Here is a 19,767-nt window from a genome sequence, read left to right as displayed (position 1 = left end):
TCTTAGCCTAAAGCTAGAGCAGAGCGGAGCTACGGCAGCGACTTGCGGCAGCAGCGTGACTTACGGCCGCCCTGCCGCCTCGGAGAGAGCCGTTGGTGGGCAGGAAATACGCAGGCCGGCGCGGGCTCCTGGATGCAGCGGGACGGCCGCGCTGCAGCATGACCCAGTCGGTGGTCATACAGGGTAAGCCGCCCCGGGAGGGTGGGGACCTGGTCGCCGCCGAGGCGAGTGGCCCTGTTGCTGCCTAATGTCTATTCTCTTACCTTCTTGGGCGCAGTCGGCCAGTGCGGAAACCAGATTGGCTGCTGCTTCTGGGACCTGGCGCTGAGGGAGCACGCCGCAGTCAACCAGGTACCGTCCCCAACGCGCGGGAGACCCCCATGCCCGCCTGTCCCCGAGGCTCTTCCAAAAAATAAGCATTAATACTCTGGGAGCTTTTATCTGGCCGATGTAAGTTGTATGGGATCTTCTCGGTAAAGGGCAAACTGGTTTTTAAACTTCTGTTGGCGTTAGACACAAGAGTCCAAACGAACACTCGCCGGAGATCTTAGTTTTAAGGTTCCTTAATTCTCAGGGTTGCATCTTTATCAGGGTTCTTGTGAGGGGCAATGAGATAGCATATGTGAAAGTACTTTGTAAAATAGGTACCATGTGTGGCATTATATTCCTTAATTTAACCAGTCAGCTTTTTAAATGATCACCAAGAATGCAGGGAAAGCTCTCATTTGATGCACCTGCTCTACAGTTCTGTGGGGACGCCTTTTCTCAGTACCTTCAGCTGCACTTAATCCATAGATCTCGCGGTATTTGCTCTTCTCTAGATTGGAAGAATCAGTATAACCATTTTATGATTGTTTGCTTTTTCTTACTGTAGCCATATGCCGGCCTTTAAAGTATTGTGGGATTATTAAATTAAAAGGACTTCGTTTGGGAAAGAGGCAAAACGTAATCAAGCGCTAATAAATGTATTTTTTTTTTTTTAGAAAGCGATTTATGATGAGGCAATAAGCAGCTTCTTTAGAAATGTGGATACCAGGTAAGATGGGGTTAAAGTCTGTCACATAGCTTAATAATTATTTTCATGTCAGCAGTTTGGGAGAAAATTCTTCCGAGGACAGTAAAAGCAGTTGATAACTGTAAAGAAGTTGTTTGGCTTTTTTGTTTCTTTTTCTCATTATTGAAAGCATATTGTCATTCTCTTGTCATTAATATTCTCATGTCATTAGGCAGAGCAGAGCAGGACAACAGGTTTCCTTTTAAAGCCATATGAAGGAATAAAAGAAAACTTTAGTGTGCTTAATTTTAACTTGACCTTGAAGTAAAGTTTCACTAAAAGGAATGCTGAAAATTTCCCTGAGAGTGCCTTGTTAGTGCATTCAATAATGGCTAACTTTTGAAAGAAAAATACATTGTTTACATTCCTGTGATATTACTTGTGGTCAGGAGTATTTGCTCTACAAATAGAACGTGCTAAAAAGGAGCAGAGCAGTTGTTGTCAGATTAGTTTTGTTTACTTAATAAAGGGTATATGTAAGTATATATCTTTTACCTGAAAGAGTAATTTGACATTCAGGGTGTGTTTCTAAGCTTTTAACATTAAATCATGAAGTTCATGCATTTTCAAAATGCTTAATAAAACTAAACCTGCCGGGCTTGAACTGAAAAATGCATACTTTATATCCAGTTTTAATCTAATAAAGATTTCAGTTCTAGTTTGAATTAGTTGGTTGGGTGTTTGAGGCAGTTATCTCCCTGGGAAGGCTAATTAGGCCCCACTTCCTTAGTGAATTTCAGAGTCTGACCCTCACGCTTGCAAACTCAGGAACTTCGATGACATCTTGATAATGGGTCCAGTGCTCTCTAGTACAGGCAGATAAACCAAACTCAGATAGGAAATTACAAAGCAGAAAGTCAGTGTAGTCATGGACAGTAGGAGCTATAACTCAAAAAAACTAGACACCCATTTTCTTTCAAAAGCACATTCTCTTCTGTAGGAAATCTATCAGGAGAGCTAAGTGATAAAAGGTTACTTAGTGACCATGGAATCAGACCAAGGTAAGTTAGGTGTATTACCTTAATGACTGGTGTTATTTATCTTTATTAATATGGAGATATCTGTCACATAGACTAGATTACCTCTTGTTTGTAAACTAGAACATCATCTCCCCTACATACTATTAAGAGACTCAAATTTGCCTTTGTAATACTTCCTTGTAGGTAGTATTCTAACTAAATCTGTACTTCCATTCCCTCTGTAATAACTCCTTTCATTGAATATTACATAGTTGAGATTCAGCTGGAAGCCATTCTCTCTTAATCAGGTGACTTTACCTAACTCTGTTCTCATCTACTCCGTTCGTTTTATAATTTAACCTAAGAGCATACTTATTTCTCCAATATCAAGTTTGAGGAGAAGAGCCTTGGCATCTTGCTCTTCTTTCCAACGTAGTATCAACACATGCAGCATCTATTCCACAAGTTAGTACAAAAATTCTTTTTCAAAAATAAGACCACACCTTTGTATATATTTATTTATTTGAGGAAATTATCATACCTTTTTAATAGCATGATAGGAATTTACCTATACCAGGGGTTGGCAAACCTTTCCTGTAAAGGACCAGATGGTAGATATTTCAGGTTTTGCAGACCGTAAAGTCCATATCACATCTCCTTGAGCCCGCCATTGTAGTGTGAATGTAGGTATAGATAGTACATAAACAAATGAGTGTGGCTTTGTTCCAATAAAACTCGTTTTCACAAGTAGCTGGTCATACTTGGCCTGAGGATTATAGATTATCAACCCCCGACCTATAGCATCATCTATGCTCAATTCAGCTTCACTTCATATATTCTGTCTTGTAAACTATATTGACTTGTCCACTGTTTGTAGTCATAGACTTAGTTACTTTGGTGACTTATCTTCAACATGAAATTCTAGGAACAGCCTTAGATACTCAACTGTATATAACTGGTATGTTAGTTGATGTGTGTCTGGCTACAACAGAAAGCCTCACTAATGGTGGCTTAAACAATAGATGTATCCAGTTATGTCACATACAAAGAAATCTGTGTTTAGAGACATGCCCTAAAGACCAAGATACTGTCATATTGTTTCATGTGTTGGTTTTTTGTCCTCATGTTTTTGTACTTCATAACCGTAAAATGACAGCCTCCACTGCCAGGAATCCCATCTAGATTCGTGTTCAAGGTAGGAAAAAGGACCAACTGCATCTGGTCCTTTTTATCAGAAAGCTTCCCAGAATATCTCATTTTTATTTCATTACCCAGAACTGGATTACATGACCAGCCCAAACTACAAAGAAAGCCAGGGAAATAAGTACCTCACTTTTTCAGCCTATTGGGAGGTGGGAGATTACGAATGGCTTCTTTGTTGCCTTTTGTGTCTGCCTCACTTGGCCTATAAGTAGTTTTACTATGTGAATGGAAGTTAATTTTATTACCTGATAGCACTATTAGCATGGAAGATCTTATGACCTTTTCTCATCTTTTACCTTTCAGAGTGGTTGGTGATGGTGGCAGTATTTCCAAGGGGAAAATTTGTTCTTTAAAAGCACGAGTAAGTCTTATACACTTGGATTCTTATATTGCATGTGTTTTTAAAATAACTCTACTTCCGTAACTATCATAAGAATAAAATTTTAATTTAACTTCTCAAAATAAAAAAAAGGTATTTGCTAAGCCACATTTAATATAAATATAATTAAGCAGACATTTGTGTCTCCATGAAACTTTAGGGGGAAAATTTTGTGCTTAAAGTGAAAATACTGCATATTTGGCATTTTTCTAAATGTTTTAGGGGAAATATATGTCTAGATAAATGATAACAAAAGCTTTTCTTAACTCTAAGCCTAAAATACATTCTAATGAAGGTTAATTTTCATATAAAAATGATGAAAGGTTTACTTGCACCAGAGTTACTATTCCCAGTACAAGGCATAGATTCAACCACATTCTAGTGAATACATAACATAACCATGTAAGACCTGAACAAAAATACTTCTAGTCAATAGCCCATATTTAGTCTTAATCTCATTGCAGTTAACACTTCTCTTCTTTGATTGTGTCTCTGCAACAAACTGCTTTTTCCAACTGTTGATCAGTAATGTTTGACTATGACAGAAAAGAAAGGCAGTTTTGGTGCTGTGGAAGTAATTGAGATGATAAGGATCAGACCGGGAGTAGCGGCTGAAAGAGTAAAGAGCAGTAGTGTTGTAGTATCTGGGAACCATCGCCTTGTATCTGTGATCTCCAGTGTCCTTGGGAAACAAATTTAGGGCAGAGACTATGTGCCTGTAGTCTGTTAGGATAATTGATTAACATTTGGTATAGTTCATGCCTTGGAGAGTGCTAACATCCCAATCCAAATCTTGCTCAGAGATAAAGAAACATTGACATTTCCTAGACCACTCCCAATTTGAGCTCTTTCCCACCACCCTACCAGTGAGCAAGTTGGCAAATGGAGGAAACACTGCTGGAAGAGAATAAATCAGTATGTTTCTATAGCCTTTGGCTTTTTTCCTAGAAGGTGTTCTTCCATTTCTTCTTAGTAGTCTTGGTGTCATGTGGCTCTGATCACTGAAGAGTCTAGGCTTCAAAAGATAATTTGGTGGCTGGGTTCCTCCACTGTGTTAATAGGCAAACACTCAGAATTTTGTAAATCCTGTATTACAATTAAGGGGAAGCTCAAGGGCCTAAAAGCTATCACCAGGTAGCTCTGGAATAAAATAATAAACATCGAATCTTGGAAGTTGTGACTCCAGATCTTGGATGACTAAGTGAGGAATCCAGAATAATTCCTTGTAATTAATTTCCTATGGAAAAACAAATCAGAGGTCTTATGTGACTAAGGAAAGATTGAAAGAGTTACAGACTGTCAGGGTTTAATGCTAAGTGACTATGACAGTGATGATTCCCTCAAAACTGACTTCAGGAGGTGCTTGAATGTCAGTTTGTATTCTGTATTCCCCTTCCTTTGCCTGATTGCAAAGTAATTGAAAGCATGTCTTAAATATGTTTAATCTTCCACAAATCATCTCAGTAAATCTATTTTGGAACAAGGACAGTAGAAGCTAATTTTGTTCTTTTTTGTAATCTTATACAACAGTGAAATCCCTCTTACATGGTTGATCGGGTGTTAAAGTCAGCATTTAAGATAAAAATTGCATATTATCAAAAAAATCCTTGAAAATCCCTAAACTTGCCAAGAAATGACCCTGTATAATCCTGTGTATGTATATTGATGCTGTATTTAAAGGAGCACATTTATAAAACAGAATTTTACAGTCTTTCTAATATACCACTGTAACATGATGATATAACATGTGATATTACTCAGCCATAAAAAGAAACAAAATTGAGTTATTTGTAGTGAGGTGGATGGACGTAGAGTCTGTCACACAGAGTGAAGTAAGTCAGAGAAAAACAAATACCGTATCCTAACACATATATATGGAATCTAAAAAAAAAAAAGGTCATGAAGGGAAAAAAGGCAGGACGGGAATAAAGATGTGGACCTACTAGAGAATGGACTTGAGGACACGGGGAGGGGGAGGGGTAAGCTGGGACAAAGTGAGAGAGTGGCATGGACATATATACACTACCAAATGTGAAACCGATAGCTAGTGGGAAGCAGCCGTATAGCACAGGGAGATCAGCTCCGTGCTCTGTGACCACCTAGAGGGATGGGATAGGGAGGGTAGGAGGGAGACGCAAGAGGGAGGGGATATGGGGATATATGTATATGTATAGCTGATTCACTTTGTTATACGGCAGAAACTAACACACCATTGTAAAGCAATTATACTCCAATAAAGATGTTTAAAAAAAAAAGTGGTATGCTGTCATACAATTAGAAATATATTTCTAAAGTACTGTGTAATAATATTTTAATTGCCAGCTTACAGTAGCATACTTAATTACACAAATAATTGAATTCACAGAATTTAAATGGGCATAAATTGTGACTCCACTGTAGTCAGTACTCGGTAAGTGTCAAACTTGACTGTTTCCCTTTGATAAAATAATAGAGCATAGAGTTTGGTGGTTAAGAGTGAAGATTCTGCAGCCAGGCTAGCCAGGTTTGAATCAGCTCTACCACTTCCTAGCTGGGTGATCACAGCCAAGTTATTTAATTTTTCTAGGCCTCAGTTTCCTCATGTGTAAACTGGGAGTAATTACAGTACCTGTGCATAGGGTTGTGAGGATTAAATGGGGTGATACATGTACCGTGGCATGTAGTAAGTGCTTAATGTTACATGCTCACCAGCACTGAAAAAGCCCATAAATCAAGCACTTTTCTGTGACTCTGAATCAAAGACTTAGGTTAAAGGGGACCCTAACATCATTTCAGATTACTTTTTTCAACTTTGCTTTTTTATTTATTTAACTCTATTTTACTCTTTCATTCTTCTTCCTCAGTGTAGGAAATATAGAAAGTAAAGTACAAAACAGTGGGGACAGAGGGTATATAATTCTACTGCCAAGCTATCTCTGCTTACATTTTGCTGTATTTCCATCCAGTGTTTTCTATTTTTCTTTCCATAGCTAATTTTATGTTTTATTTTCTCATTTTCTTCTTAGTAATAGAGGTTATCTCCCATGTCAATAAAGTTTGTGATATTTAGTGAGTTTGTGAATTTAGATTGCGGGTTACTTAGGGGAAGGGACACTTGTCATCTTTGACATCTATCCAGTGCCTTGGCTTTGCACGTAATAGTAGTTTACTGATTTGATTTGGACAGTTTTCAGCTGTGATTCATAAAGAGCAGCATGGTTATTCCTAGTGACCAAATACATTAATGAACCCTACATTTATTGAGAATTGTTTCTGGTTAAGGTTACCTTCTAAACTTCTGAGACCTTGTTCTCAAGAAATTTATAGTCACATAAGCACATAAATAAAAGAATTGTTAGAAAATCAGAATTATTCAGTTCCTTTTTTTACTTCTTATTCTTAGGGTAAGAATTTAGAATCCATCTTCTCATTGGATTCCACCTTTGGAGCAGAGTGAAATTATTTTTTAAGTTTTATAACAGACTCCACAAAGAGAGTCAAAGATTTGATCAAACTTAAACTATAAAAAGAACAATGCAACTTCAAAAATTCTTTTTATTTACAGAGTGACTAAAGAAAAATATGCTAATTACATTTTATTTGTCTTTCTCAGGCTGTCTTGATTGACATGGAGGAAGGGGTAGTAAATGAAATTCTTCAGGGACCATTGAGAGATGTATTTGATAGTAAGCAGCTCATCACTGATATTTCTGGCTCAGGGAATAATTGGTGAGAATATGCTGGATGTAAAAATTAAATGTCATCTGAAAAAAAAAAGAGGAATCTTTCCTTTATTCTGATAGGTCCTGCTGACATGAAGCAAGATACAACTTGCCATACCTAACTCTAGGCCTTTCAGCCCATCATCTTTTCCTTGATAGATGATGGTGTTCACAATGCTTGGAAGCCATCTATATCCTAGTTGTTTCTCTTTTTTTTTTTTTAAGAAAAAGATGAATCATGAAAAATTGATTTACTAAATTTCTCATTGTAATTTGATTCTTGCATAACTGCTAAGTAGTGACAAAAGTTGTATTTATTTTTTTGATATGTAGTTCCACATTTATATATTCTATAGAATTCTTCACTTGTCCATAAAGATACAAATGAAAGGTTGTTCACTGAAACATTGTTTTTAACATCAGATAGTACTCAACAGGGGCTTGTTTAAATCAATTATAGTATATCCATACAATGGAAAATCATGCAACTCTTATAAAATGTAACATCTGTATGGAAATTTTCTAACATTTTAAAAATCAGAAGTATTAAGGCACGGAACAATGTGGCTAGCATACTAATTTGTATATGAAAACCCTTACCTTTTTCTTTTTAACATCTTTATTGGAATATAATTGCTTTACGTTGTTGTGTTTCTCCTGTGTAACAGAGTGAATCAGCTATACGTATACATATATCCCCATATCTCCTCCCTCTTGCATCTCCCTCCCACCCTCCCTATCCCACCCCTCTAGGTGGTCACAGAGCACCGAGCTGATCTCCCTGTGCTATGCAGCTGCTTCCCACTAACTAGCTGTTTTACATTTGGTAGTGTATGTATGTCCATGCCACTCTCTCACTTTGTCCCAGCTTACCCTTCCCCCTCCCCGTGTCCTCAAGTCCATTCTCTACATCTGCATCTTTATTCCTGTCCTGCCCCTAGGTTCCTCAGAACCTTACTTCACTCTGTATGAGAGACTATTGGTCCATCCACCTCACTACAAATAACTCAATTTTGTTTCTTTTTATGGCTGAGTAATATTCCATTGTATATATGTGCCACATCTTCTTTATCCATTCATCTGTTGATGGACACTTAGGTTGCTTCCATGTCCTAGCTATTGTAAATAGTGCTGCAGTGAACATTGTGGTACATGAGTCTTTTTGAATTATGGTTTTCTCAGGGTATATGCCCAGTAGTGGGATTGCTGGGTCATATGGTAGTTCTAGTTTTAGTTTTTTAAGGAACCTCCATACTGTTCTCCATAGTGGCTGTATCAATTTAAAAGTTGTAAGTATTTTTATAAACTGTTCTCTTACCTATAGTATTCGACTCAGTCAAAGTTTTCCCATCAGTCAGATTTAATAGAATTGATAGAGATGCAAGCCAGACCAGTGTCCCAGCATTCAAGGTCAGTCTGAGGCTATATTTGGCCCTTAAATATATAATGGTCTCTTCTCCTTAATGGGAAAAAAGCTCCAACAGTGATCATTTTAAAATTTACATTGACACTGGTTTTGCTGTTTTTTAAAAAGTAAGTAGGTTCTTGTTTGCCAGTCTAATATTTGTTATTTAAATTATTTGCAGTTAGTCCCTCAGGTGTATAATGTGTAATACTGTGTAATTTTACTAAAGCATGAATTTGAGTCTTGTGTTCTGAGAGACTTATTTGGGGAGAACCAGTCACTAAAATAAGTGTGTCCACCATCCAACCAGCTTTCTCTAATTGTCGTATAACTTATTCTGCAACTTTTGAGTTACACCTGACTACATGTTGTATGGAAATCGTTCTTACATTTCAATTCATCATAATAATACTTGCAAATTTGGGCAACCAAAAAGACTTGCAGAACCTCATGAATATCAGTTTTCTACTGTGTGGCATTTCATCTAGTAATAACATGATATGACCAATATTTTTTTCATGTTTTAAACCAAAGTAGGTCAGTTTAAAATTTTTTACTTTTATGTCTTTCTAGTTGACCACATTCTGCTTTTTAATACATGAAAGTGCAATCAGTTTACTTTCAATGAAGATGAGAAAAAACTTAACTAAAACCTTGTTTTGTCGTAATTATACCTTAAGAGCAGATAAATTTTAAAAACCATAGTTTAGGGCTTCCCTGGTGGCACAATGGTGGAGAGTCCGCCTGCCGATGCAGGGGACACAGGTTCGTGCCCCGGTCCGGGGAGATCCCACGTTCTGCGGAGCGGCTGGGCCCGTGAGCCATGGCCGCTGAGCCTGCACGTCTGGAGCCTGTGCTCCGCAACGGGAGAGGCCACAGCCGTGAGAGGCCTGTGTACCACAAAAAAAAAAGCAAAAACATAGTTTAATATCCATTGATAATGAACTATTTTATCAGGATATTTGAGGATTATAGGTATATATATTTGTTAAATTATCTTCCTATATCCTTGAGATATCATAATATGATTTATTGATGTTAAACAGGAATAAAATTTACTTACTACAGTAAAAATACTTTTTGAAGCTTATCTGTAGTCTTTTCATTTAGTTGAGAAATAATAAAATCTTGAAATAATAAATGCAAGGATTTTCTTTTTAATCTATATTCTTTTTTCCAGGGCTGTGGGTCACAAAGTGTTTGGCAGTCTTTATCAGGAACAGATTCTAGAGAAACTCAGAAAGTCAGCAGAGCACTGTGATTGTTTGCAGTGTTTTTTTATAATACATTCCATGGGAGGAGGTAAAATTATTTATTCATTTGTCTATAACAATGTGAAGATGCAAGTGAGAATTCATTTTGCCAACATAAGTCTTGTTTTCAGACCTTTGCTTAATAAATATAGAACTATTAAGAATTAAGAGTATGTTTATGAATGTATGTACATAACAGCTTTTTATCTTAAATTTTTGTCAAATTGTGTCACTCTGACCATTTTTTAAAAATTTAAACCCTTTTAAAGAGTCAGTAGAAATGAATCTGAAAAACTTTTTTTTTTATCTTTAGTAGAAGGTAGATTTCAATATAAGCTTTTTGGTAATGCTGCCTTTCTCCTAAGAGCTTGCTTATGCAGTTTCATATGCTGACTAGAACTAAGTATTTGTGGCATATTCATAGATATGTTTGCAAAAGAATATCAGTACCCTTTCTTTAACTACCTTCAATCCTTTCTTGTGTCCAATAAGAGAAATAAGTAAAAGAAATCCTCTTAGTCAACTCCCTTAAATCATTCCTTACATGGTAATTAATCACCTTGACCTAGAATAAATGATCTGCATTGCTTTCTTTCCCAGCGAAGCCTGTACCTTGCAAGTGAAGTATTTTGTTCCCCTGTTCCATGAAGTAGAAACAGATCATAATTTGATAATTTCAAAAGAGAATTAGCCTATTTTAAAAGAAAACTTTGCCATGCTTTTTTCCTCCAAGCTGAGATTTAAGATTTTTATATTCAGCAGGTTATGTACAGTTGACTTTCTTATACATATCTGTTATTCAGTATGATAGCATTTGAAAATTAAAGTTAAAATTGCTATGTAACCATGCCTTTAGAAGACCATCATAATCATTAAATTAAGAAGCTAATTTTCAGGGCTTCCCTGGTGGCACAGTGGTTGAGAGTCCGCCTGCCAATGCAGGGGACGCGGGTTCGTGCTCCGGTCCGGGAAGATCCCACATGGCGCGGAGCGGCTAGGCCTGTGAGCCATGGCCGCTGAGCCTGCGCATCCGGAGCCTGTGCTCCGCAACGGGAGAGGCCACAACAGTGAGAGGCCGCGTACCGCTAAAAAAAAAAAAAAAAAACTAATTTTCTTTATACTGGTATAATTAACCTGCAGATTTTGAGTAAGTTTTCAAAAAAAACCAATTTGATTTATAGTTCATTATGGTGCTTTTTTTTTATATCCCTCTATTACTCAGAATCTCAGTAGACTGTACTTTATTTATAATTCACTGAAAATGGCAAAAATACTTTAAATAATATTGAAGGCTAAAAATGAAGTCTTTTCCCACATCTAATCCCTAATCTCTCTCCTCACAGATTATCAAGTTTGCCAGTGTCTGTCCTTCCAGATATTTCCTGTGCCCATTGTGTGTTTTTACATAAACAAGATCATGAAATACATACTACCCTGTAATGTTTTCACTTTAAATCTTTCCTGAACATCTTTCATCAGCTCTGTCCAATTGTGAGAATATGTAATAATTTTTAAAGTCAGTTCCTCATTGATGGATGTCAAGTTATTTATGGTTTTTAGCTACTACATAAAATCCCCAGCGAACATCTGGTACCTATATCTTTGTTCATTTGTGCCACAATAGCTGTAGGCAGTATTCCTAGAAAGGAAAGTGGAACCAAAGAATATGTACATTTTAAGTTTTGGTTGATATTACTAAATAACCTTCCTACATTATTGCATCAATCCGTATGATTAGCAGCAATGTGTAAGAGTTTATTTCCGCACACTGTCACCAACGCTGAGTATTATGAGACAAAATCTGTCTAATACAATATGTTCAAAATTATATTGCTTTAATTTGCATTTTTTAATTAGAGAAAAGGTTGAGCGTCTTTACATCTATTTGCCATTTGATTTATTTTGAGTTACAATTTATATCCTTTGCTCATTTTTCCATTGCATTATTCGTATTATTTTGTTGTTGATTTGTGACCCTCTTTATTAAAGAAATTTAGTCCTCCATCATGTTTGAAGATTTTTTCTTAGTTTGCCTTTTTATTTTGTTTGTTTTTATATATACATATATATAGAGAGGGGGGAGTTTTGTTTATTTTTAATGGAATCAAAACTATCTTCTATAATGGCTCTGGTTTTTTATAATGCTTAGAAAGTCCTCATTAAAGATTAACCCAAAAAATCTCCCTCACTTTCATCTAATATTTTTAACATCATAGCCTTTTTTTTTTGCGGTATGCGGGCCTCTCACTGTTGTGGCCTCTCCCGTTGCAGAGCACAGGCTCCGGACGTGCAGGCTCAGCGGCCGTGGCTCACGGGCCTAGCCACTCCGTGGCATGTGGGATCTTCCCAGACCGGGGCATGAACCCGTCATCGTAGCCTTTTAATATTTATCCAAATGGGGTTAGAGCATTATTGGCTTATAAACTTTTTCTCATCTGGACAGCAAGAAATACATTTTACATTACAAACCAACACACACACAAACATACACAAACTAAAACAAAAGATTATTTAGCCACACTATATGTGACATACTAATATTTCTGCGTTTCATTTAAGAAAAGAAAATACTGGTCCTAACCTTATAAATTAGTTTCATAGCCCACTGATGGTTCACAAGCCATAGTTTGAAAAGCACCAGGGTAAAGGATTCCAGTTTTCTTTTAGTTCTTAAAAATATCTGAATTTATATATATGTAACTCTGTGTGTCAGAAAATTACCTTAATGAAGTTCTTAGAGTTTCTGCTTTTAGATAGATAGTAAAAAAGTTTCCTCTTTGAAACTTTTGTAAATTCAAGTTGGTCATGCTTAACTTTAAATTTTAACTCAGCATTTAAGTTGCTTAATGTCATGATAGTGTTCATCATTAAGATTATATAGGTGCTGCACTAAAGATGTCAAGATAGTTTGTTTTTTCTTAAGTTGCTTAACATCAAGTGTAGACTAAATACTGTCTTAGTTGCATTTTTTACTCTTCAGTCAGTTCTTTTGACATCATAGAGATATAACTTGAATGTAAAAAAGTGTAAAACATAGAAAGGCCTCTCATCATCACAGTCAGACCCAGAGGTTGAATTCATGACTTTAAGTCTCACTACCTATATTGTCTTCATTTCTTTATCTGAAATTAATTAGTTAATATATAATCACAGGAATAAGTTGAAAATTGTATGTCTTTAATACATAGGTTTTTAACACAAAAACAGAATTCCGTTATATTCTGAACCATTTATGCTGTTTTCTTTTTGAAATCTTAATCTTCAGGAACAGGATCTGGACTTGGCACATTTCTTTTAAAGGTGCTTGAGGATGAATTCCCAGAAGTATACAGATTCGTGGCTTCAATTTATCCTTCTGGTGAAGATGATGTCATAACCTCGCCTTATAATAGCATGTTGGCAATGAAGGAACTTAACGAGCATGCAGACTGTGTGTTGCCCATTGACAACCAAGTAAGAAATGGCATTGAATTTATGGACATACTATGTATACATTCAGTCCTGTGTTATGCTTATGTGTGTACGTGAAACAGTCTCTTCACTTTTCAGCCTTCCCATCTAAGAGAAAAAATAAGTTTAAATTGCTTTTTTTGGTCTTTTTCTTCCTGGTAGAATGTCATTTATGTCCTCTCTTCTTAATTGCTTCTCTCCCAATATTTTTCCCTTAAAAGTCTTTATTTGACATCATTAGCAAAATTGACCTCATGGTGAATTCTGGAAAGTTGGGTACAGCTATAAAGCCAAAGAGTCTGGTTACTTCAAGTGCTGGAGCTTTTAAAAAGCGGCAGGAGAAACCATTTGATGCAATGAACAATATTGTGGCAAATTTGCTGCTCAACCTAACAAGGTAATCCGTTTGACAGTGTACTTAAGGGCAGTTTAAAAATTTCCCTTGCTTTTGATAATGTTTTGCAGTAGCATTTTTTAGTTATTCTGAGTTGTAGAAGCTTTTTTAAAAACTTTATTTAAAATAAAAATTTTAGTTTGTCTAGTGTTTTCACATCTTGGAGTAATAGGCCAGAATTTTATTTTCTCTGACTCCAGAGGAGCATTTTGTTTTCCCCAGGTACGTTCCATGGAATATTAACAGATGTTAAATAGTAAAGGGTTTTGAAGGAGATACACTTGAGAAACACTTGGTTAGACAAAAACAAACTTGGTTGTTTTGTTTGTTTTTTTTTTGCTGCGAAATGTCTTAACCTTTTAAACCAGCTAATCTATACCTCTTTATTAGCTGGTCCAAAATATTTCTTCGACTTTGATCTAAAAAATTGCTTTGGCATTATTATATTCCAAATTGTAGAGCATGTAAGCAAATCCCAGGGGAATTTAGTAAGGTTTATAGAATAATTAAATAACTGTTGAACTGTATGTATTTAATTCAATCTAAAGTCTGTTTTAAGTAAGATTTTTATGTAGGTAATTAGCAACTGTAGTAGAGTGGTTACACTTCAGATAATCCTGAAATAAGAATTGCTGTAGATGTTATGTTATATTTTGATTATCTTTATACACGATGTTCATGATACTAAATTTCACTAATACAGAAAAAAAAGAGCATCTATTCTCTAATGAAGTACAGCGTACGAAAGGATGTAGGAAAGTGCCTGCTGACTAAATCAAGCTACATTAAGTTAAATATTTTTCATGCTTTAATGTTAATTTTTTAGCTCTGCAAGGTTTGAAGGATCCCTTAATATGGACCTTAATGAAATCAGCATGAATTTAGTTCCTTTTCCTCAACTGCATTATCTTGTGTCAAGCCTAACACCTCTGTATACACTGGCAGATGTTAACATTCCTTCTCGAAGGTAAGATGTAGTAACTTTATTCCAATTACTTGAGGGCTCAAATTACTTTAAAAGCAAACACATTTTTAAGAGAAAAGTTTATAATAACTAGTTATTTCTTCATACCATTTTCTTTGTGAGAATTATAAAATATAGGTGATGACAGCCATTTTTCCATTAAGTGAATGCTTCCTTGTTTAGAAGTCATTGTTTAAAAATGTCAGTATTAAACTATTTGAAATTAAATCTAATAACGAAATTTTTAAGCTTATGAAAATTAATAAAGATATAATTTTTATTGAAAAAGATTTAAAGGCTTTGAAGTCTGATGTACTTAAATATGAATGCTAATTCTATCATTTACTAGCTACAGAACCTTGGGCAGGTGACGAACTTTTAGTTTTTCTCATCTTTAAAAATGAGAGTCAGAGTACCTACCTCATAAGCTTGTTGGTATATTAAATAAGAGTATCTTTTAAAGCTCTTACCCCAGTCTAGCACCATAGAGGGTTTACAGATATTACTCTATTATAGCTATTATGTATCACTTCCAGAACACCTTGTTTTATAACTGTGTCATTTTTAAGCATAAAACTTACATCAATTTACTTAACAAAAATGTAGTTGAAACATACTCTTATCATATACAATGATGATGAGCTTGAAAAGGTCACACTGACATTCACAGTTGACTGAGGGAAAAGGTCTTGTCAAACTCTGCTAGAGGAAATTATGTAAATGACAGAGTAAAAACTAGATTACAGATCTTTTTAATAGTTTAAATTTTGGCAACATAATTCTATACTGTGGGAATGTCACAGTAATACTGATTAACTTCTATTTGAGCAAGTAAATAACTGACTATGCCAACTAATAGGTGCAGTCTCTTTCTTTGTGGGATGCTGATGAGCTTAACAAGTTAAGCGACTTGCATAGTTTATTGAACATGGGAATCAATCATTAAATGATTGCTTTTATTATCAGCCCAGCATATTAAAAATGAGTATATTTAGTAAAAGGTACACCTTTAATGTGGACACATAGAATGTAAATTGGTGCTAAACTATTTATTGTACAGTAGTGATTATCCAGACATTTAAAGTTACTCCTTAAAAAAATAAAAACATGTAATTTCTAATTAAATTCAGCATAATCCTGCTTGGGGTGTGTGTGTATGTGTGTGTGTACATATTTTTTTTTCTTTTTGGTTGTGCTGGGTCTTAGTTGTGGCAGGTGGGCTCCTTAGTTGCAGCTTACCAGCTCCTTAGTTGTGGCATGCGAACTCTTAGTTGCAGCATGCATATGGCATTTAGTTCCCCGAGCAGGGATTGAACCCAGTCCCCCTGCATTGGATGTGCAGAGTCTTAAGCACGGTGCCGCCAGGGAAGTCCCGTGCTTGGTATATTTTGATAAAAATAATGGTGTCAGCATTTAAAATGTTTATATATTTATAGCTTGTTGCAGGTTTGTTCTGTAAGGAACCTTAACAATGTTAGACTCTTAAGGAACTTATCACAGTGTTCTTTCTAGCTTTGTGGGGGTTTTCCTTTTTTATTTTCTTTTTGCTTCTGTACTACAGGTATTTCAAAGGCTGCCATATCCACATATGGACACGTTTATCCTTGAGCAAATAATAAATTGTTTTTAAATTGTACTACTAAAAGGCATAGTTTTAAGACTTTAATTTCTTATTAGTAGTTTACAAACAACTGAGAATGGTTTTTGGATGTGCTTATTAATAAACGTCATCTAGTCCATTTTTATCAATGAAAATGACAAAGCACATATTAGCGTGTGTATATTAAATTCCTTGTTTGTAATGTAAAGAGAAATATCCCAATAACTATAAATAGCTCCTTGCTAGTTTTTATATTTTTTTTGACAAAAGAATGAGTGTGCCTACTTGTTGTATAGTGGTTCTTAACCTTTTCTGCGTTTCCTTGACTTCATAAAAATGCCCAAAAGCACATACACACCAAAATTTTGAGCACAGTAGAGGATTCATGAATTCCCCAAAGCTCACCATCCACTAAGAGAGTCCTCTATCCTTCTTACTGTAGAAGAATCAGGATAGAATGTAAGCTCCATTAGAGTAGGAAATTTTTGTTGTTCACTGCTGGGTCTCTTGCACCTAGAATAGTGTCTGGCACATAATAGGCATTTAGTAAATATCTACTGAATGAATAGGCAGCATAGTGTAATGCATTTAATATGACCCCAGACTGGGGTCATATTAAAGGCCTAGGATTCTGCGTATTATTAGATGTAAACTTCATCGGTCACTTTTATCTTCCTCTCTTTAGAGGAATGATAAAAGAATGAAGTTAAAAGACTTTATTCACTTAAAAGCCTCCCTTTTCAGGAATAGTAGTATAGAGTAGTGTCTTTTTTGGAGAGCCTAACATTGTCCTTTGATAGCTTCCTCATTATTCCTAAGTAATTTATGATATATTTTATAGACAAAGTAATCTTAATGTAGTAGGTTTTTAATTAGTTTTGATAGTTCTGATACTACGAAGTAGATAAGCATACTGAACTAAGTAAAAATGACACAATTTTTAGAAATTAGTAGTACATAGAGCTCACTAATGATGTAGTCAATATTTTGTAGCTACCTGAAATCAGGTATATATAAAATACATTGCAGAAGCTTTTTATTCCCCCTAAAAAAAAATATTGCGTGATTTTCTCTCATATTTATCCAGATTGCTTTGAGGAAATGATAGCTGAGATTCAGAATATATTTGTGTGTGAAGTTTATTTACCTGTAGATGACTGTCTTTTCATTTTATAGTTACACATAGAAGAAAGATGTAGTACAGTATTTTGTATAAACAGTGACTGTCTCATTGTTTTAGGTTGGATCAGATGTTTTCAGATGCCTTCAGTAAAGATCACCAGCTAATTCGAGCTGACCCCAAACATAGTCTCTACCTCGCCTGTGCCCTCATGGTTAGAGGAAATGTACAGATTTCTGATCTTCGCAGAAATATTGAAAGGTTCAATTTTATATTTTTCAAGATAATGTTATGTGTACTGTTTGTAACAGTGTAGCATGTAGTTAAGTAGCACTGTGAACTTAATTGAAGTGTGACTTTGAGCAAGCTACTTAGCCTCTCTGAGCCTATTTTCCTCAAATGTAGAATAAGAATAATAATAGTACAGAGTTGTTATTTATGTTATTTATGTTATGCACATTAAATGATGAGATGTTATTTTCTGAAAATGTTCAGGAAATTTAGCTATTATTGTTTTTATTACCGCCGCTACTACCACTACACTGCTTCTAAGTTTGTTTTACTATTTGACAGTCTTACTTTTTAGGAAAACTGCTCTATTGAATTACAAAGTAAGGAAAATTATAATACCTTCATTTCTTTTCATCCCCAGATTTCTAATGTTAAGGAATGTGTTTCTAGCTTCTTGAATCACCATTATGGCCAATTTAATGTCCCTTAGTTCACTGTTAGACTGTACCATAATACTGCTAGTATTAAAAAATAGGTAACTTACATTATATACTAAGCACTTAGAATGGTACTATTAGTAATGTCCCAGTTTAACTAATGTGGGCTGCCATAATATGGCAGATATTTTAGTACCTTAATTCTTACCTTTGAGTTTTTGCATCTCAGATTAAAACCTGCTCTACGGTTTGTCTCCTGGAATCAAGAAGGCTGGAAGACCAGCCTGTGTTCAGTACCTCCTGTGGGCCATTCCCATTCATTATTAGCTTTAGCAAACAACACATGCGTCAAGCCTACCTTCATAGAACTGAGAGAGAGATTCACGAGGCTCTACAGAAAAAGGGTAATCATCAGTACACCTTTTTAACTATATGTGTTTATTTTGGCTATTTAAGATGTGTGCTCAAGAATTAAAGTAACACAAATCAGGTGTGATCCTGCCTGCTATATCTTATATCTGTGTATTGATTATAACTGAAGAGGAGAGGCTTACTCAGACTCCAAATGAGAAATCTCATGGGTTTATAGGATTTAGGTTCTCATTTCTCTTGTAAAGCTGAGTGTGAACTATCATTTTAATATGAATATTTACATTATAGGATAGTTGTCTGTATTAAATTTCCTGAAAATGGTCAAGATCATTCAGTTTTTTTATTTATAGGCTCATCTTCATCACTATCTACAAATTGAAGGGATGGAGGAAAGCTGTTTCACAGAAGCCCTGTCATCTTTATCAGCACTCATACAGGAATATAACCAACTGGATGCCACAAAAAGCATGCCTGCCGAGGAGTTACCTAGACTAAGCGTAGCTGTGTGAAAAAGAAACCCCAAAGATACAATTTCTTTTTCTTAATTTCACATGTTTTGTCCCCTTACCTTTCTATTTTAGAATTTTTGTGATTCAGAAAGGCTGATTTGTGTTTTTCATATTGGGAAGTTTTTGTCTTTAGAGTAGTTTCCATTTAATCACAATTTGTTGATGATCCCACTGTGTGAAATTAGCCAAGTCCTAGTGCCTTGACTTTAAACATCTGTCTTTCAAAAAGTCGTGTTTTCTAAAATTGAGAGAACAGCGTTCTTCAACATTTTATTTTATTTATAGTCTCATATGTAGGCATTTATACAGAGATAATCATGTCTTCAGTAAGTCTTGTACAGATGTATTTTTTATATTTATTTATAATTTATGTCTTCACATTCTGTTTAAATTCTCCTAACTCTTTAAAAGTAAATACGGGAGTAGAAGAACACAGTATAAATATTTCTATGTAATACCCACTAACTTCAGGAATAGATTTTATTACAACTTGAGGTTTCATTTCTTCTTTGGGTAACCACTTGTTTGCACTTAAAAGAATCACAATTTACAATTATTTTAACTTGTATTAAATTATTTTTAAATATAATGGTTTTTTATCAAACCAGTTAATTTTGTAACAATAAATGTCCATGTTTTTAAACCATGCTACTTATCAGTTTTGCTTGTCCCTTTTTTTTTTTGGCCATGCCACATTGCATGTGGGATCTTAGTTCCCCAACCAGGGATCAGACCT

At 35.3% G+C, this 19,767-nt stretch overlaps 1 protein-coding gene across 1 annotated transcript; it reads left to right on the top strand.

Moving 5' to 3' along the window:
• Nucleotides 1-39: 39 nt before the first annotated feature.
• TUBE1 (tubulin epsilon 1) lies at nt 40-19,679 on the top strand. The gene is made up of 12 exons (XM_004315401.4): nt 40-183; nt 278-351; nt 984-1,036; nt 3,520-3,577; nt 7,188-7,303; nt 9,882-10,003; nt 13,220-13,407; nt 13,626-13,801; nt 14,625-14,765; nt 17,603-17,743; nt 18,380-18,554; nt 18,873-19,679. The coding sequence occupies exons 1-12, from the start codon at nt 159-161 to the stop codon at nt 19,029-19,031; spliced, it is 1,428 nt and encodes a 475-aa protein (XP_004315449.2). The 5' UTR covers nt 40-158; the 3' UTR covers nt 19,032-19,679.
• Nucleotides 19,680-19,767: the final 88 nt, after the last annotated feature.

The sequence above is a fragment of the Tursiops truncatus genome, chromosome 12, assembly GCF_011762595.2.
Source record: "Tursiops truncatus isolate mTurTru1 chromosome 12, mTurTru1.mat.Y, whole genome shotgun sequence".
Taxonomy (NCBI): Eukaryota; Metazoa; Chordata; class Mammalia; order Artiodactyla; family Delphinidae; genus Tursiops; species Tursiops truncatus.
Note: the sequence above shows the minus strand (reverse complement) of the source record. Positions and strands in the feature narration are given on the sequence as shown.